The 21,923-nt window shown below is 36.4% G+C and overlaps 1 protein-coding gene across 6 annotated transcripts in view; it reads left to right on the top strand.

Annotated features, from left to right (window-relative positions):
• The first annotated feature begins 1,181 nt into the window (after window positions 1-1,181).
• LOC101740445 (microtubule-associated serine/threonine-protein kinase 2) overlaps window positions 1,182-21,923 on the top strand; it is a 126,183-nt gene continuing 105,441 nt past the window's right edge. For 5 of the 6 annotated variants that reach the window (XM_062676434.1, XM_021346223.3, XM_062676433.1 and 2 more), the window contains exon 1: window positions 1,188-1,576. In XM_062676434.1, the coding sequence (XP_062532418.1) occupies window positions 1,444-1,576 (133 nt within the window). In that variant the 5' untranslated portion in view covers window positions 1,188-1,443. Of the gene's footprint in view, window positions 1,577-21,923 lie in introns of all 6 variants that reach the window. The other variant, XM_021346221.3, reaches the window with a different exon arrangement.

Raw genomic sequence — 21,923 nt, 5'->3', positions numbered from 1 at the left:
TACCTACAACCATACCTTTCTATTGAGTTTAGAAAATACCTATGACTCGAACTGACACAAAATATCTATGGCGATAATGGCCACAAGCTGTTCCAATACCTATTCTTCCAACCATTATTTTATACATTTTGTTTGAAAAAAAAAAAAAGAGTTTACAGTTAGTAATCTGCAACTGCAAAATGTGCTACTGGCCTTTTTTATTTCTCACTGTTATTTGAATTAAAATCAATTTATGGTTTAATCTCGTGTTATTTTTGTAACTTTAATATTCCCAACGTTTCGATTATTTTACACCTTTCGCGGTCAAGGCGATCCACCAATGGAAATAGAATGAATTTAAGCTAATATAGAAAACGAGACATGCAAACGCAAAACCAACTTGGTTTAATTAGCTACATTTCGTGAAAACCTAAGATATGAATATTATTGTTTAATAATTTGTCTGATTGGTAGCTCTGAAAAGAAAGAGAAGCTTGGTACTTTAACCTAGGCCCCAGTTAAGAAAGTGTTTTTAGCTTCTCAATCTTCTTTGCTGCACTAAAACGTCAAAGTCTGTTTCTAATACAGTGAACATGTAATCCCGTGATACGGTCACAATCTGTTCGTTGTTGTGTTATATTTATTAAATGGTTATGTTGTGTTGTGATATTAATATTATGAGCAAATGACTTTTTTTCGTAGTAAAACTCTTTCTGCCTTAGTAAGGTATTTGAGATCATGGTCTACCCATGGAACCCTTAGATTTTACAACGTGAACGACGCTACCTTACTTATAACAATCTTTAACCGTAGAGTATAGCAGTTGTCCTATCTTCCAACTTGGAACATAAGATTTTTTAGAGGCAAACATAGACCGAATAACCTAAATTGACTAGACTCTCTTTCATGCTCCTATTAAGTATCCTTCAAATCACCTTTCAAAATAAGCTACTAAATTAAATTTCCACAGTACCACGTTTAAAATAATATAACTTCTCCTCAATCGAATTATACAACGAAAAGGCAGGAGAAAAGGGCTTTGCAGGCAGTTCATTGATAAGTACAAAGTATTGAACGACAGCTGAGAACGTGGTGAAGTAAGAGTATTGAAATCAAAGTACAGAGTAGCCAAAAATAGGTTTGTTATAAAATGATATTTGGTATCGATACGTTTTGCCTATCCCTACTTTTCGGTTTGTAGTGTCGGCAGTGTTTGTGTGACGGATGCCAGTTTCTTTAGTCTGTGGACTTGGAATGTGGACGGAGTGTTGCAAATAACATGGCATAGCATAAAATAAATAATATTTGCATTTGCTGTGCGAAATACATTATTATCTAAATGTGTCGATACGTTTCGTTAAATATAAAAGGTGTCATGTGAAAAGACTGCGACTTTTAATTCTTTGCGCAGGGTAATAAATGGGGGTAGCTTTTGTGATTTTTAATGTATTGTGGTGAGTGGAGATGGATCGGCGTTGTTCCCAGTCCGTTCGGACGCTGGTTTTCGACGATTCGGACTCCGACGCGTCTAAAAGCGGGCAGAAGAAGGATTTGGCTTCAACAGGAGCTCCTTCGTCGTTGAATCAGAGCGCTGAAGGTGCGTGAAATGTCGATATTTTGTTATTGTGTAGGTACACTGTTTGTTTTCAAGGTTTGACCGCGGTCAATCGAATCTGCTTGAATGAATGTACGGCGCTAGTCGTTGCGCGTGAGTTATTAAACGAAATGTGGAGAAAAGCTATTCAAAATGAATTGAAAGAGCACCTCAGTTGATATAAACATGAATTTCATACTTCCTGAAATAGATTTAGATTTGTGTTTCGATGATAAAAATAAACAAAACCTTAACGATTACATATTGTTTGTTTCTCCAATGTATTTTTGTAATTACTCTCTGATATTTTTATCTGACAGGTAAAGAACAAACAAACAAACAAGTGTAATAATATAATTCAAGATTCATATTCAGTGGAACGGGACCAAGTTTCACTTCTTAGTTTTATTTTCATGAATCCATCAATTTCCCACCACTATCAGCTGTTTTCATCTAAAATATATCTATTGTTTCTTAAAGTACACATTAAGTAGGATTAAAAAACAAAGCTATTTCATAATTAGACCCACTTTTACAGTTTTTTATTTGGATTTCTCCTGTTCATTATTTTTGATGCTTAAAATACTTTGTACAGAGATGGGTGAACGAGCTCACAGCCCACCTGGTGTTAAGTAGTTACTGGAGCCCATAGACATCTGCAACGTAAATGCGCCACCCACCTTGAAATACAAGTTCTAAGGTCTCAAGTATAGTTATAACGGCTACCCCACCCTTCAAACCGAAACGCATTACGCTTCACGGCAGAAATAGGCAGGGTGGTGGTACCCACCCGCGCGAACTCACAAGAGGTCCTACCACCAGTAATTACGCAAATTATAATTTTGCGGGCTTCACTTTTATTACACGATGTTATTCCTTCACCGTGGAAGTCAATCGTGAACATTTGTTGAGTACGTATTTCATTAGAAAAATTGGTACCCGCCTGCGGGATACGAACACCGGTGCATCGCTTCAACACGAATGCACCGGACGTCTTATCCGTTAGGCCACGACGACTACTAAGCTGTGGTAGCAGACAACTAAGGTGTAATTCATACAGGTCTAAATATTGTACTAACTTCCATCTTATTAATGTCTAAGTGTGTGTTGTTTGCTAATTCTTCTTTCTCATTGAAAAGCAACAGATTGAAATGATTTTTTTAAAGTGATAGTTTCAGTTCGGAACAGTGACATAGGCTATCTTTTATCCCAAAAAAAAATTATCTCATTCGCATTGGAAACGACATGAAAAATATTAAATTTTGTAGAATCAGACAGGTGAAGCTACAAATAATAGCTAGTTTTCTATATATGTATATGGATCATAGATATTTTTAGGTCTTAAAGTAATAAGCATGACATTGGGTTGTAAAAGTACTTTTAATAATGTATTATTTTAATTAAACACTGGTGACCCGTCCTTGCTTTTCTTCGGAAACATTAAATTTTATTATTGATAGCTGAGTCCTGCAATGCTACCTGCGGTTATTGTCGTACCGCGGGTGTCGCCGCGGGGCGAAGCTAGTCTAAAAAAATAACCTAAGTTACTCCTTATATCATCAGCTACCTATCAGTGAAAGTCTCGTCAAAATCGGTTGAGCTGTTCCAGAGATTAGCTGGAACAAACAAACAGACAACAGACAAAAAATAAAAAATAAAAATTTTGGTATATGTACTGTGGTATACATATTTACGCATTTAGTAAAAAGTGGTTATTTAATTATTACAAACAGACAGATTCAACTCTCAGACACAGCCCACTGAGTTTCTCGCTAGATCTTCTCAGTGGGTTGCGTTTCCGATCCGGTAGTAGATTCTGCAAAGCACGGCTCTTGCTAGGGTTCGTGTTAGCAACGTCATCAGGTTTGAGGCCCGTGAGCTCACCTACTAGCCACGGTTACGCTGAAATAGCCTCTCAAGGCCATCAGCTTAGGTAGAAAAAAAAAAAAAACAAACAGACACTCCAATTATTTTTTTTTGTATAGATGATATGTGTACAATGGAGAAAATAAAATTTTGTTATTGTTAGTCTGATAACCATTTACTTGTATTCGCAGAGTTGTGTTGGTAGGTCACACTAGTGTAAAATAAAAAAGTAAACCACTAAGATGTTATTCTCACACCTGAACAATAGCAATGCGCTCTGTGGTATAGTTCTACATGCTCTGATAAATTCTAATCTAGAGTAAGTGTGAGAAAATCTAAGTTGCCATCATTTTATAATTGACTAGCGACCCGCCCTCGCTTCGCTTCGGAAACATTAAAACACACATGAAACAAAAAAAAAAAAAAAAGTAGCCTATGTTCATCAGGACAATGTCGGCTTCTAATGGAAAAAGAATTTTTCAAATCGGTCCAGTAGTTTCGGAGCCTATTCGAAACAAACAAACAAACAAATCTTTCCTCTTTATAATATTAGTATAGATGTATAAATATACACTGTACAACACATTGTCAATTAATTTGAGTAATATGTTCTCGAGATTTGATATTCTAACTGGTAACTGGGATGACTGAATATCATTAGTCCATAAGTGGTGATACACATTCTTGATGAGATTTACCAGATCTATTAGTGGCTTAGTGTTGTAAGTAAGGGTTTAAACTGCTATTTTTTGCCACAAAGCCGGCATCCCTTTTGGTTTGAAAGGGTGATACAGCTTGTCGTAGAGTAAAATTGAGACCTCAAGTCTGTAGTTAAATGAAAATATTTATGTTGTCATGTCTATACAATCTCGTAACCATTTCATATCAAGTAGGCTAAGCTGAAGGTAAGGAAGGAAGCTAGGTGTGGAAGGAACACACTTATGTGTGTCAGCTTTAAAATAAAACAATTTTTACTGGCTTAACTTATGAATAAATCAAAACATTTACTTAATTGCGACAAAGAGATCATACAATAAGAATATTTAATAAATAAAGAGCATGTCCCGGATCACCGTGGGAAAATCAGAAATTATTGTAACCATACTCAGTTGTGTTTACTAACTTGTTAATGACATGTCGATTGTTGTAATAGTCACTCACTCACTTATATCTTTTTTGTTTGATAAAATAGAAATAAACGAGTACATACAACAGAACAGGTCATGTTGATCAAACAAGCTATGAATATTACATACAATGCATCAGCATTTAAGTAGAATTTTAAATGTGTGCATACAAAATTATAAAACTCCTTACTTAATTATTATGGATAAACATAATTTCAGAATAACCTTTATTAATGGTGAGTTTTGCAGCATTCATGAAAATGTATGTATTAAGTGATTGAGGAGAAATGAACACTGTTCAAGTTTTGGAAATGCATGTTGACATGTAACTTACCCATTCAAGATGATAGCAATCCTCCAAGGCTTTACTGGTGGTTTTTACTGGTGGTAGGACCTCTTGTGAGTCCGCGCGGGTAGGTACCACCGCCCTGCCTATTTCTGCCGTGAAGCAGTAATGCGTTTCGGTATGAAGGGCAGGGCAGCCGTTGTAACTATACTGAGATCTTAGAACTTATATCTCGAGATGGGTGGCGCATTTACGTTGTAGATGTCCATGGGCTCCAGTAACCACATAACACCAGGTGGGCAGTGAGCTCGTTCACCCATCTAAGCAAATCTTCGTACAATAATAGGAGAATGGGCAGTTTTTGGTCAATTTTCACGTAACGTTAAACACGTAATATCAAATGTTCCGTGAAGCATTCGTGGCCTAATTAGCAAGACGTTCTGTGTACTCGTAACGAGAGATACAACTACGCTGTTAACCTAAAAGTGTGCAATATCTGTGGGTAGATCTAGAAAAAAAAAGCCTGAGCCCCCTTGATTTCGCTCACTACTGAAAATGTAGCAAGAATAGCCCCTCGAGGCTACTAGCAGCTAGGTGGGCTTCTTGTAAGTCCGCACGGGTGGGTACCACCACCCTGCCTATTTCTGCCGTAAAGCAGTAATGCGTTTCGGTTTGAAGGGTGGGGCAGCCGTTGTAACTATACTGAGACCTTAGAACTTATATCTCAAGGTGGGTGACGCATTTACGTTGTAGATGTCCATGGGCTCCAGTAACCACTCAACACCAGGTGGGCTGTGAGCTCGGTGAGGGCGGTGGTACCTACCCGCGCGGACCCACAAGAGGTCCTACCACCAGTAGATGTTATGTTCCTTAAAGCACAGGATTGGCAGCGATATTCGTCAGATTTGTTGTTGTTGTATTGTGTTTTCGGATGACAGGATAGCATTTGAGTCGACTATTATCAAAGCCGGCAACGTGACTTTTGGACAATTATTGGTAAATCAGAAAAACGAATTATTGACTTTGTATTCCATTGGCAGTCACAAAACTCTTCTGAACGACATCTTAGATAAATAACAGGTTAAGTATTAACCTTTATTTAATGCAGGTTTTGAACCGTATTCTTTGAAGGAGACGATTATATTCAAATCAATCTGTATTGACATCTCAATAACATTTTTTTGTCCAAATGCACAGATTGCCACCTTTGATAATAGACGACTCATTTATGGTATCAGTTAGTAGTCCGGTTTAAGCCGTGAAAAAATCATGTTCAGTGTAGTTCGGTAAACATTTAAAATCAATTTATCGTTGAGAAGGAAAGCATTGATGTGGGAAGTCGAAAGAATTGTTTTTTTTTTTATTTAAAATTTTAATAATCATAAATAATTATATTAAATGTTAATAAAATGTGGCCGTGCCTATTTTTTCATGTTGCGTGTCTTTCGCCGTGCTTAATCTAGGTCATTAGAAAAAAGTTTAATGTAATTAAATTAACAAAAAGCATGTACAGAAAGTAATTAAATAGTGTGTGAACTAGGAAGTATAACAAGGAAGTAATTTGAAAGCGTTAGTGTCAGCAAATTCATGGAAAATACAGAATTTTTTTTTGGGCTCGCCCACTGACACACATTCATTTATTTTGGTGAATTGAATAACAAAATCGATTTCCGTCTCACTACAGCTCTTCATAGTAAGCAATGTATCGCAATTGCAAAAACTGCTATCTCTATGTACCTATAAGGCAAAATGGTTTTGCAATTAATCACTTTTTCAAATTTAGAACGAGTCCGAAATATTAAAGTCGTTAAAGAAACTTCTCCGAATTCGAAAGTTTAAAACTAAAATTTCGTGTGTTGCAACATCGGAAAAAACTTCCTACCCAAACGTAAATTGCTTTTTCTCCTAAATTTAACTAGCATTCAACAGCTAAACTAAGTTAGCGGTCCTAAGATTTATGTAAGACTAAACTATATGTCCATGTGGCGGGTAACCATCATACAACGTAAGATATTTGACAGGACTTTTTGGCGGGAACGCGAGGAGTAAAGTTGTGTGATTTGTTTTATTTTGTCTATTTAGTGTTTCTTCGGGTTTAAATGTGTAATAATGGTGGTTTATTAACTATTTAATATCTGTGAAAGTGCACAAATGTGGGAAAATGAAACAAAGCCGCTGGACGTAACTTCTCGGGATCCTCCAAAAAGTCCACTGAAAAATCTTAGTAAATGACCACCATTTTACTGAGATTATATTTCATTCCATATCATCTCATCTCATTTAATTTGATTTCATCCCAGTTGATTAATGTCTCAAATTAATCATCTTCATTTAATTTCATCATTTTTCATAAAAATAAGAGTACAAATTAAAATAAGACATGACTTAAAGGTCTTAGTTACCAGATGTCTTAGTTACCAGATGCCTGAATCTCGCTTACGACATTTTCAAGATAAGGTTGCATGTATACAAGTTCCGGACAACAACATTAGGACCGTCGGTCTACCGTGCAAATATCACCCGCTCGGTGGAAGATTCTTTCTTCCCTTTCGTCGTTTAAGCCTCCCACATACATTAAGGGTGGTATCTTTTTATCTTTTTTTTATTGCATAGATAGGTGGACAAACTTTTTTATGTTTAGTTTTTTAGTTTTAAAATAGAGTTCCGAATCCCTGCGGGTACATAGATAAATTATGCCATATTCGGAATAATTGTTGTAGGTAATTGTAGCAAAAAAAATTCACTTCACACTGAAATAACTTACTCAATAATTTCTGTTTTGCGCACGATTTATGTTTCATTTAATTACCCGATCATTATCTACTATTGCTACGATAATTAAACAAAGTAATTGACCTTGGCTTGCAATGTGTGCACACATTGGATACACCACAAAATATATTATATAGTTCATAAATATTTTAAGCTAGCGACCCGCCCTCGCTTCGCTTCGGAAACATTAAATTTTATTATTGATAGGCGAGTCCCGCCATGTTGCGCGCGGTACGACAATAAATTTTTGTCTATGTACCGTATATATATTCATATGCATGTAGTAAAAAGCGTTTATTTCAATATTACAAACAGACACTCTAATTTTATTTATATGTATAGATAATTTTCATTTGTGATTTCAAGCTTTTGCTTTGCAAAGAGTTATTAATTTTATGAAATGAATGATTGATGAACCTGATATCTGAGAGATGGTGCGGGGCACGTTATTTCTATGAACTCCGGTAACCACGTAATATCAGTCGGGCCATGCATCATCTAGTCATCTAGGGCAAAAGAAAAATGCCGATGCTATTAATTAGGCTTCAAACTCGGGTGATGGCATATTCGAGTACAGAAAAGAAAAATAGTCCTGATTTAATTAAAATATTTTCTAACTAAATCGGGAAAAAGCAGTAATTATAGTTTAAGCGGTAGGCAGTGGCTTGGCTCTGCCACTGGCATTGGTGAAGTCCATGGGCGACGGTAACCACTCACTATCTGATAGACTGTTAGCTCGTCTGCCTACAAGGGCAATAATGAAAAAAAAAAAACTGTTATTTAATGATATGCATTTATAATCAATAGGCACATAATCATTTATGTAACACAATTGTGCATATGCTTTTAAACAAATTCCTGGATTTGTATTGTGAAATTAATGATTACTAGAGATCCCGCAGTAGTCGAAATTCGACTATAATTAATTGGAATTGTAAGTTTGTACACTATTATGGTTGTATTTTATACTTCGATAATCACAAATTTCGCCAAGGCTACTCTATAAAAAATATTAATAAAGACAAACAATATTTAATCTATTTTCAATTTTGACCACAGACGTCAAGAACAAAAGTTTGACATTAAATAGTATGCATGCGTGTGTGCGTCAAATACAGGGTATGTAGTGTGTGTAATGTTTTCTTTATTGATTTAATGTATCTTTTATGCATGATTTAAAAAAAATATTAGCATTGTGCACTTCTTCTCTATAAAATTTATAAAATTTCATACTCCTCCGTCCGCGCAATTTTCGTAAAAAGGGATACAAAGTTTTTGCTTCACGTATTAATATGCTTTTGAACAAATTCCTGGATTTGTATTGTGAGATTAATGAAATATAGACGTCCGATCGAACCCTGACCCGGTTGTTAATATAAATATGGCGTGGCCTTGGAATAGTTGCACCGTGTTTTGTCTTTCGCATTGGCAGCTGGCTTCGTACACGATCGACGCGGACCAAACATGGTGTAACTGATTTTATTATTAAAGGCATAAGCTTCTAATTACTTTACAATCATTATCACGACAATGTCTCGTCTCAGCAAGTTCGTTTTGGTATGGGTTTTTTTTTGCGTTCGATGTCTTGACGAAGTTACGGGCCATTAGGGATTGAGTGAGTTTGACGGGGAATTGACCGAATACTTAACTCGAGGGTGGGTATAAGGTCGAAATTTCAAGACGAATCAATGGAAAAACAAAATTGTTATTTTTATTTAATTCCGAGCATTTTCAACCTTCTCTGGATTTCCACAAATAATTCAAGACCAAAATTAGCCATATCGGTCCAGCCGTTCTCGAGTTTTAGCGAGACTAATTTTTATTTATATAGATACTAGCTTTTGCCCGCGACTCCGTCCGTGTGGAATAGTTACTTTGGCATAACGCTAAATTTTACCCGCCTTTTACCACCCAACCTTAATAAATAGGCATATGCTCTCCCAGACTTTTTTTTAGATCTTTTAAAGGGGAATAATTCTCTCCTAGATTACTTTAGCGAAACTTTAACCGTTTCCGCAGCGCACGCAGTCGCTGAAGTCGTCGTCGTGGCCTAAAGGATAAGACGTCCGGTGCATTCTTGTTGAAGCGATGCACCGGTGTTCGAATCCCGCAGGCGGGTACCAATTTTTCTAATGAAATACGTACTTAACAAATGTTCACGATTGACTTCCACGGTGAAGGAATAACATCGTGTAATAAAAATGAAACCCGCAAAATTATAATTTGCGTAATTACTGGTGGTAGGACCACTTGTGAGTCCGCGCGGATAGGTATCACTGCCCTGCCTATTTCTGCAGTGAAGTAGTAATGCGTTTCGGTTTGAAGGGTGGGGCAGCCGTTGTAACTATACTGAGACCTTAGAACTTATATCTCAAGGTGGGTGGCGCATTTACGTTGTGGATGTCTATGGGCTCCAGTAACCACTTAACACCAGATGGGCTGTGAGCTCTTCCACCCATCTAAGCAATAAAAAAAAAGGAAAAAAAAAAACAATTTTGAAACATTTTTTACCCCTTGCATTGATCTTAGCGTGATGTTATATAACCTATATAGCTTTCCTCGATAAATGGGCTATCTATCACTGAAAGTATTTTTCAAATCGGACCAGTGGCTCTTGAGATTAGCGCGTTCAAACAAACAAACTCTTCAGCTTTATAATATTAGTATAGATGATGATATGATTCTAGTACTTTTAAGATTATTCTAACACATACCGGTGAGTTCTGTCGAAGCGCACCGAATGCAATCATCTACGTGTCGCTGACCATGACTCTGTTTCGAACCGATTGCCCTTCGAGTCGCACCACGATTGATAGATTTTATTATCTCATCTATCGCCACCGGCTATATTCGATTGAGGCGTGTTAATTTCTGGTATGCACCACATATAGGTCATGTTTTATTTAAATTATGTCGTTCAAGAATACGAAATGCGGTAGGTTTTGAAGTCGTCATGGCCTGAAAGATAAGACGTCCGGTGCATTCGTGTTGAGCGATGCAACGGTGTTCGAATCTTAGGCGGGTACAAATTTTTCTAATGAAATACGTACTTAACAAATGTTCACGATTGACTTCCACGGTGAAGGAATAACATTGTGTAATAAAAATGAAACCCGCAAAATTATAATTTGCGTAATTACTGGTGGTAGGACCACTTGTGAGTCCGCGCGGATAGGTACCACTGCCCTGTCTATTCCTGCCGTGAAGCAGTAATGCGTTTCGGTTTGAAGGGTGGGGCACCCTTTGTAACTATACCGATACCTTAGAACTTATATCTCAAGGTGGAAGGAATTTAGTATTATTAAATAATCACTGATCGTAACCCAGTTATTTAAATACACTATAAAAATGTAGTTTCTCGCCGTTGCCAGCACACAATATATGACTACCCGTCATATACAAGTTTCCAACAATAACATTTGCACCGTCGCTCTTACGGATGATTTCACCAGCTCCATTAAACCTCCCAAAACAGAATCGACGCAGTGAGGCTTGGAACTGCTTGTGTATTATTCTTCTGCTTTCTTTCCTTTTACTCTCTGCTGGAGTGTAGGTCCCGAATCAAGTTCTTCCATTTGCATCGGTCTTGGGCAGTCAGTTCTAGCTCCTCCCACGTCATGCCTAAGACGCCCAACTCCTGCCCTAGTGAGCGACGCCAAGTTGTTTTGGGGCAGTTTTTCTTCCTTTTGCCAGACACTTTCCAGAGCAGTGCTCTCTTGGATAGGTGGGTAATGTGTGACCAATATAATGCCACTTCCGCGTAAGGATCCTCCCTCCTTACTGCTTGCGTATCTATATATTAATACGTGAAGCAAAAACTTTGTATCCCTTTTTACGAAAATTGCGCGGACGGAGCAGTATGAAAATTTCTACACTTATAGAGAATATAGAGAAGAAGTGCACAATGCTAATATTTTTTTTAAATAATGCATAAAAGATACATAAAATCAATAAAGAAAACATTACACACACTACATACCATGTATTTGGCGCACACACGCATGCATATTATTTATTGTCAAACTTTTATTCTTGACGTCTGTGGTACAATTTAGAATAGATTAAATATTGTTTATCTTTATTAATATTTTTTTATAGTGTAGCCTTGGGGAAAGTTGTGATTATAGAAGTATAAAATACAATCATAATAGTGTACAAACATACAATTCTAATTAATTATAGTCGAATTTCGACTACTGCGGGACCACTAGTTACTTTAAAAATACGCAGGTCATCTCTACTTGAGACATGAGGTTGTAGTCTCAATTGAAGAATTATCGCGTAACAGCTGTGCAACTATTGAAATCAGAACGTACCCATCACGCACGTTCATAGCGCTATCAATAATTACGTAATTAATTTTGATAGTTTGATATTTATTGCACAATGTTATTCCTCATCTTGGGAGTCGTTCTTGGACACGAATTAGGCTGGGATATTGGACAGATAGAGAAGACATACAAACGAGTTAACGCATATGTCCATTTTTTTTTTATTGCTTAGATGGGTGGACGAGCTCACAGCCCACCAGATGTTAAGTGGTTACTGGAGCCCATAGACATCCACAACGTAAATGCGCCACCTACCTTGAGACAGTGATGGGCAAAAAGTAATCAGATTAATAATTACAAATTACAGTTACATTGTAATTGGTAATTGAGATACTTTGTAACAGGTTACTTAAGTAACTGATTACAGCGAGTACTTATTGTAATCAGTTATAAAGTAATTCGATTATAAGTTAATCTAATTACATTAACTGTAACAGGTTACTTATGTATTTGAAACAAATTACTTATAATTACTGATAATTGATCACATAACTATTCTGTTATGTTATGTTAGGTAGCCTTACAAAAAATGTCCTACTAATAACTTTTTTGACAAACGCAAAAATGAAACACATTTTATATACTTTTTTTTATATTTTTTTATCATTTTACGTTATTTTTTTTAAATTAATCATTGGCAGATTAAATTAAACAACATTATTTTGCTGATTTATAATTTAAATTACTTTTAATATGACTCTTTTTTCAAACATTTCGTCTGACAGGCGGTTGGTTGGCTTTCGGACAATTAATCATAGTAGCGTACGAAAACAAAAAAAAGTCGAAAAGAAAAAGCAAAGTCGTCCCCCACTCCGCACACCTTCCTTTCTAGTTCACTATGAAGTGAGCCTTACCTATTTATTTTTATTGAAGTACATAAAACCTACATATCTAAAAAATCGATGTATGATATATATAAATATGTGTTTTTACACATTTTATTACAAGTGTTATATTCAAAGTAATTACGATTTACGATGTAATTGATTACTATGTAATTAGGATAGATTGTAATTTAGTTATATTGCAATTAAATACATTGTATTCAATTAATTTCACATCCAAAGTAATTCTAATTACAATGTAATTGATTACTATATAATCAGATTACATTGTAATTAAATTATTTTGTAGTTTAATTACTAATTAGATTACAAAAGTAACTAGTTACGCCCATCACTGCCTTGAGATATAAGTTCTAAGGTCTCAAGTTTAGTTACAACGGCTGCCCCACCCTTCAAACCGAAACGCATTACTGCTTCACGGCTGAAATAGGCAGGGTGGTGGTACCCACCCGCGCGGACTTACAAGAGGTCCTACCACCAGTAATTACGCAAATTATAATTTTACAGGTTTAATTTTTTTACACGATGTTATTCCTCCACCGTGGAAGTCAATTGTGAACATTTGTTTAGTACGTATTTCATTAGAAAAATGTCCATTTCTATCATGTCCTATGCAGCTTAGAAAGGCCTTCGGGCCACCAGGTACCCTGCCGTCCCAAAAGAAACTGTTACTCCTAAAATATGAGTATCAAATATGGATGAAAATCGGTACTTGACTAATTCCCAGAAAAATGCTATCTTTTTGTATGCGGCTTACAAAAAAATATCGTTTATTGCGTGGATTAATTTGTTTCATTATAACTGTATCGTTTGTCTTTACAACATTTGAAATTTCCATATTTTGTGTAACGTTAATGAGAATTAAAATGATACGGCTTGATGTAGGTCAGGTAGCGTTTTATCGTCACGTTTTAAATTGGCATGGCAACCAATTGCTGGGCTCTGTTGCTTTAGTAAGATGCTCTGCCGACTCTGGAGCTTGTGAGGACATTTTATTTTGTGTAATTGATTACATGTCTGAGTAACTGAAAATATTGTGGTCTGCGAGCTCCGAAGGCATGTCCGAAAAAGTAGTGCATTATTCAACTATAAAAAAAAGGCTTTGAAATAACAACCTTGATGGAAAAATATTTAACATAGTCAAGTTAATATGCAAATAAATGATATTGAAATTTAGTTCAATAGTTTTCGAGTTGTGCGAGAGAACAAAAAGACCGACAGAAAATATTTAAAAAATCCTGAATTGTGTTTCATCACGCCGCGCCTATGAGTAACTAACCCTCTTTCTGTTTTTATTACGGTTCTTTAATGTACAGACACAACATCTATGGGTTTGTATTAAAATTTATAGACAAATTTAATCTTGCAACAAACGGTTAGTTGATTAAAACAAAGAATTGTCTTTAAATAAATTTGATTGTTTGTTTTATTGAATTTACTTTTTGGCGGGAACGCGGGGAGTAAAGTTGTGTGATTTGTTTTATTTTGTCTATATAGTGTTTCTTCAAGTTTAAATGTGTAATAACGGTGGTTTATAAACTGCTTAATATCTGTGAAAGTGCACAAATGTGGGAAAATCAAACAAAGCCACTGGACGTAACTTCTCGGGATCTTCGAAAAATTCCCCGGAAAAAATCTCAGTAAATGACCACCATTTTAATGAGATTATATTTTCATCCATCTCATTGCATTTCGTTTTCATTTCATTTCATGTCACATTAATCAACTTCATTTTATTTCATAATATCGTTATTCATTAAAATGAAAATAAGACTCGACCTTAAAGGTCTTAGTTACCAGGTCATAAAATCCTAAAAAAATGAAAATTTTAGTCTGCGCCCATAATAACTGTAAAATATACGAAACGTCCAAAATAATATTATTATGATGATAAAATGAATCGGTACACTTAAAACTGTAAAACTGTATTAGTGATGTCCGTGACGGAATAAAATAATAAAAATATACTATTATACTTCGTTACGCAAAAGGCAAAAGGAAAATACTCAAAGGTTTTAAAAATGTCATTATCTTTCTTACCGGTGCCATTGGCGGTATGTGTTTGTGAACTTTCGCATTTCCGATAAAGCTCGCGTGGGAGATACGAAGGTCGTTTTCACTGACACAGCATTCACCAACACAAAACTTCAATTAGAACACCTCACGCCCAACTTCATAGTTTAGTCGTCTTGCCTATAACAGATAGTCGATTGAAAGGAAAAGAAGCGAAAGCGGGGACTTGGCATTAATCGTCTTAATAATGTTTCCTATGTTTGTCCAACATTCGGCCAACATTTCAATGTTTAAGATCCTGCAGTAGAGAGTTGGATTAAATCTTAAAATTGGAACACCTCACGCCCAACTTCATAGTATATGTTGTTTGATTGAGCTTGATCGTCTTGCCCATAACAGATAGTCGATTGAAAGGAAAAGAAGTGAAAGCGGGGACTTGGCATTAATCGTCCTAATAATGTTTCCTATGTTTGTCCAACATTCGGCCAACATTTCAATGTTTAAGACTCTGCAGTAGAGAGTTGGATTAAATCTTAAAATTGGAACACCTCACGCCCGACTTCATAGTTTATGTTGTTTGATTGAGCTTGATCGTCTTGCCCATAACAGATAGTCGATTGAAAGGAAAAGAAGTGAAAGCAGGGACTTGGCATTAATCGTCTTAATAATGTTTCCTATGTTTGTCCAACATTCGGCCAACATTTCAATGTTTTAGATCCTGCAGTAGAGAGTTGGATTAAATCTCGGCTTAAAACGGTTATTGTGTTTCAGCTGTTCAATCGATCAATGACAGACATGTTTTGCGGTCGAAATATAAGGAACACTGTTAATAGCCGGTCCATGACATGTTAGTAGTAGTAGTAGTATCACTTGTCCACTTTATTTTATTCGTAAAATAACAGTCTTAATTATTATTATTATTTTCTGCGTAGTTGGGTGCACAAGCTCACAGCCCACCCGGTGTTAAGTGGTTACTGGAGCCCATAGACATCTATAATGTAAATGCCGCCACCCACTTTGAGATATGAGCTCTAAGGTTTCAGTATAGTGACAACGGCTGCCCTACCCTTCAAACCGAAACGCGTTACTGCTTCACGGCTGAAATAGGCAGGGTGGTGGTACCTGCCCGTGCGGACTCACAAGAGGGCCTACCACCAGTAAATAGTATTATTAACATTTAAGTTATTAAAACCAATTTAAGGTTTAAATTTGGGTTTTTTATTTACACAATATGATGATTTGTCTAAGAAGTAACAAATATTCGTTTTCGTCGAATAATCTTATAGGTGCCGCTGAGTCATCAGCCGGCTTTTCGGTTACATCTGGAAGGTTCTCTGCAACTATTTTTCGATCCGCTTTGATGTCTACACATTACGAGAACAACAATGTACCTATAAAAAGAAAAAAAAACTACAACACAATAGCGGCTCCAATGTTTTTTTGTTTAATTCGTGACCAATACCTAACAAGACACACTTGGACCGTTCTATCTGTAATAAGAGAGTACTGTAAAAACAACCTATCAAGAACCAGTTCTTCGTCGTTCGTGAGATGTTTTTTCGCGCGACGTAACTGATCAGCCATGCTCTGCCCACATTCTGGTCCCTTACTACGAGTTTCAGATCAGACGCGCGGATAACGCGCGATTTAAATTTATGATTTTTATGATATTTTGGTATCGAATCAGATTCAAATCAAACAAATCAAAAAAATTTGATTCAACATAAATAAAAGTAGGTACATACTTGTTGAACGTCAAAAAGGACTACCGCCAATTCACAAAAGCTAGCCTCAGTCCTGAGAAGAATAACTGCTAAGAATCTCAGCGGGCATGTCTTTTTTTTTAAATATTAGATTATTTTTTAAATATTAGATTATTTTTAAATATTCATTTTTACAAGGAGTTATTATAACGTAACAATTATTGCAATAAAATTCTTTTGATTTCTAAATTCGACTGAATTGGTTTTTAGTTCACCGCTTTACAAGGGACAGTAGCGGTTTTTTATTATATGTGTCGTCTATTTTTTCTTTGTATATCACATAGATGTGTAAAGGTGATCGCATGGTGCTAAGTGGTCACGAGAACCCGGACATTACGGCTTCAATGTCGATGCCGGAGGAAGATTCTTTATATATAATATAATTCTACTGTACATGTGTTCCTAAACGGCTAGACCGATTTGAATGAATTTTTGTGAATGCATTCTTTTATTCATTTCGTTCATTTTGTGTATGCAGGACAACGTATGTCGGGTCCGCTAGTTGTATTATAAAAATTTACCAACCTTCAAACTGAAATTGCCTTACTACAACTATTTCGTGGCGCAGAAGTAGGCACGCACAGAAATGCTAAGAGTATGTGGTTTATCATACACAGAAATTGGATTGTTAATTGATATAGTTGCTATATTTAGGAATCGATTTAATAGGAATATGAGATGGGGAATGCAGAAAAAAACTTTTAAAATCTAGATCAATGATATATTTTTTTAACCTAATCTTGTAAACTCGATGTATTAGGTTCTCTGGGCGAATTGCTATCTTTTTGTATGCAATTTACAAAAAAATATCGTTTATTGCTTCTTTTTTTTTTTCTACCTAAGCTGGTAGCCTGGAGCGGCTATTCCAGCGTAACCGTAACTAGTAGGTGAGCTCACGGGGCTCTAACCTGGTGACGTTGCTAGCACTAGCCCTAACAAGACGTGCTGTGCTTCGCAGAATCTACCACCGGATCGGAAACGCGACCCGCTGAGAAGATCCGACATGAAACTCAGTGGGCTGTGTCTATTGGTTATTGGTCTATTGGTTACTGGTGGTAGGACCTTTTGTGAGTCCGCGCGGGTGGTACCACCACCCTGCCTATTTCTGCCATGAACCAGTAATGCGTTTCGGTTTGAAGGGTGGGGCAGTCGTAACTATACTTGGGACCTTAGAACTTATATATCAAGGTGGGTGGCGCATTTACGTCGTAGATGTTTATGGGCTCCAGTAACCACTTAGCACCAGGTGGGCTGTGAGCTCGTCCACCCATCTAAGCAATAAAAAATAAAAAAAAATCAATTAAAAATTGTATTCATTATATGCATGCTTGCGCGAACAAATGGTACGCAGCGTTTTCGGGTTTTTTTTCATCGTTTTGGCAACGTTTTCAATGTCGTGACGCGAACGTTTACGTAATCGCTTCGGTTATTTGTTTTGGTACGATGCGATCCAAGAATAGTAAGCACGCTCGGTAATGCATAAATGAAATTTCCGATTAAAAAACAAAAATATATGATCTTGGCTCAGGTTATGTACGTGTTTAGTGGGTGGGCCCTAAAATCCTTGGGCCCGCGGTCTGCTCACAACACCATGCAGATCGTTGAGTCTCACATACCCCGCGCGCCCCTTTTGCGCGGGGACCTCGTAGGAGGTTCGGCCCTCTACCCGAAAAAAAAAAAGGTTATGCACGTGTGCAATTTACTCGGTTAAAACGATGTAGATAGATGATGTATTTGTTTTCAGTGTGCTTAGTGCGAATTTTTTAACGTTCTCGATCGCGTAAAAGTTAGCTTAAATTGGTATGCAGTTGGAACAGCGCCCGTAGCGGCAAACGTTCCGAATCCATACCAATTTGAATTAACTTTAACGCGATCGAGAAGTTAAAAAACTCGCACTAAGCACACTTTTGTCTGTTCTGTCTGTTTGTCGTATTATAATATATATTTATAAACTGGACTGGTTAGGTTGTAGGAGCATATTCCGGATACCGAGAATAACCGGATACACTAGTCTGCTGTCCGTCAAGTGTCAACATTTCCAGCGTCCAGCGACAAGCAGTGTTGTCAAGAATTTTATAAGATCTAACAAAATTCAAATACATAGATACTAAATAAAACAAGTTAATTTCACGCACGGCACATGCATAACTTTATGTACCGTGTACGGTCAATGTATAATTTTAATATAAAATTTTACGGCAAATAAACATAATATTCAACTGTCGACGTATAATAACTTGGTTGTTTGTCGGCCACAAAAAAAATAATAATAATAATATTTTATTGAAGCCTCTTAAAATACAAACACGTACAAGAATTCTTAACACTAGTATATTAATATACATGGCTTTTTTTATGAGGTATACAATAACAATATTCCCTGACTTTTATGCTAGGAAAACCTGTGTTACAAAAGTCAGTGGTTCAGTGCTAGGTCACCAGGTAAAGAAAGTTAACCAGGAAGAGCGATCTGTAAGAATATAGTACGTACGTGTGTGTGTGTGTGTGTTTGTGTGTGTGTGTATGTGTGTCATACAATAAAATCTTAAATTAAAATTAGCTACAATAAATGAACAGTAAGTATATCATACTATATATACATTATTATACATTTTTACAACACGACTTGTAAATGTAAATTATTCGAAATAGCAGAAATATGTATAATGACAGTAAAAACTGTGAGGTTCCATTCCATTCATCCATTCAGCCTATAGCTGGTGGGCCGTAAGCTCGTCTGTCTACAACGGCAATAAAAAAAATCGCGTTGTGATATGTGCTACGGCAACCAATTCCAATGGATCACCGAATGGACTGTGTGACCTTTCACATATAAACATAAACACTTGCAAAGTAAATACGCATAATCATATTTACAAACCAAATATTCAGAACAAACATTGCAGGATAATTAAAAAAAAGATATTCATTACATTCATTTGATATTACGTTAAAATTCGATTTGAAATCCGAATACATATTTTTTTTTATCTGCACATTTGAAGTAAGCCGCGACTTGGCTTATCAATGTACACGAGTAACCTTCTTTAATCGCCACGAGGTGCGTATCAATCCCAACTGACATTGCTGTGAAGCGAAATTACAATTACTAGAGGTCCCGCAGTAGTCGAAATTCGACTATAATTAATTGGAATTGTAAGTTTGTACACTATTATGATTGTATTTTATACTTCTATAATCACAAATTTCGCCAAGGCTACTCTATAAAAAAGTATTAACAAAGACAAACCATGTTCTATTCTCAATTTGACAACAGACGTCAAGAACAAAAGTTTGACAATAAGTAGTATGCATGCGTGTGTGCGTCAAATACATGGTATTTAGTGTGTGTAATGTTTTCTTTATTGATTTAATGTATCTTTTATGCATTATTTTAACAAAATATTAGCATTGTGCACTTCTTCTCTATATTTTCTATAAGTGTGGAAGATTTCATACACCTCCGTCCGCGCAATTTCCTTAAAAAGGTATACAAAGTTTTTGCTTCACGAATAAATATATAGATAATTTTTATTTTGCAGACCTTACGAATCGAATATAATCCTGAGTACATACTCTAGATTCAAGGAATAATAGATGAGCAGTATCGCGTTTGAAGAGCGTAAGGGCAATCTGAATAATTTAGCGTTAACCCTTCTAGTAGAGTTGATTGCTCTGTGCCTTTGTTAGAAAATCTTTAAGACTTGTTCTTCGTCTTATGTATATATTATGTACTAGTAGATAAAAAACACTTTGAGAAGGCGGCACGACATGAGACCCCTCTTGTCGTGGGAGCTGGAAACTACATACCCGATCCTGTAGACCGAATGGTAAACAGTCGACGTCGCCCAACCACGTCATTACGGATCCTCCCGATCCATTAATGGTGCTCGTAGGTACCACAAGCACCGGCCACCGTTTAAATTTTTTTTTTAATATTGAATTGTCATCGGTCCTAAGTATATAAAATTTCGAGTTAATCCGAAGTTTTGAAGCTAGTTAAAATCATGTTCAAAGATTCCTTTACAAACATGCATACATACGTCTGAAGCTAATAAAAGCGTATTAACAAGGTAATGTTGAAAAATGTTCGTCACAACACTAGCTAGTCTATTTCTGCACAGGTAATTCCAGCGAAGTCATTGTGCGTTCCAATTTGAAGAGCAGCTCGTCCGATGTACCAATGGATTTGAAACTTTAATCTCACGTCTCAAGGTAGGGTATCGGTAGGGTATGTAGGCGCCAGTGTTGATAGGTAAGCGCTTAATACTAGGCTGTCGTTAAATACCACTCAAACGAAGCTTGAACAAAAAAAAAATAGCATATAGAACGACACTAATATTAAATTTTTTGTCTGCATAAAGAATCGAACCGATATAATATTAAATGATTTATTTTGATTGTGGTACCACAAGCGAAAAGCAACATTCATTTTCCGACATGAATATAAATTTTTACTTGTCCAGTTTGGTTAGTTTCAGTAGTAATTCAGTCATGTTTTTTTTTATAATTGAATGTTTACTGGTGGCCCGGAGGCCTTTCCAGTTTCACTAGGACAGGTAGGCGAGCAAAATCTCCCTAACAGCTCAAGAGCAGCTGCTTCGCGAATGAATCTACTACTAGCGGATCGAAATCGCGATCCGCTGAGAAGATCCGGCGAGAAACTCAGCGGGTTGATGCATGGGTTAGGTTAGGTTGCACGTCGAACTCTTTGTCGAGTTCTACGAGTACGGTTACCGAGGTCCCTAAGCCTGCTCCTAGTCTTAGACCTGAAGGCGTCGATGCAGTAATGTACATCGAACTCATTCGTACGCGTCACCCGCGAGCCGTACAATCCCACGCGACAGCTGATATTAATTGCTTTACATTACTTGCTATTCTAAATCGTTACTAAAATAAATTGTGCATTTTTTCTTCGTACGTAAAATGTCTTTATATGTGTCCCATAAAATAAGTTGAAAAAAAATAACACGTTCCTTAGTATGAGAGCCGAGACAAATATTTGGCAGGAAGCCCGCTCTGCCCACGTGGTATGTAAGCGTAACCGCAATCGTGTGCAGTTTCAGTAACGAGATATACATGACGTACAAACAAAATATGCTATTTTTATACGTATTTATTTTCTATTTATTTGGGAAAGTAACAGATTTTTTTTTCATACACGCACGGTCATCCCGCCCCTAGGATTCACGGTATTATTGGAACCAGAGATCGATATACATGTAATACATGTAAAGAAAAACCTTTATTAAAATTCTTTTTTTTTTTTTATTGCTTAGATGGATTGACGAGCTCACAGCCCACCTGGTGTTAAGTGGTTACTGGAGCCCATAGACATCTACAACGT

Source organism: Bombyx mori, chromosome 27 (genome assembly GCF_030269925.1).
Source record: "Bombyx mori chromosome 27, ASM3026992v2".
NCBI lineage: Eukaryota > Metazoa > Arthropoda > Insecta > Lepidoptera > Bombycidae > Bombyx > Bombyx mori.
This window is presented reverse-complemented; position numbering and strand designations above follow the sequence as displayed.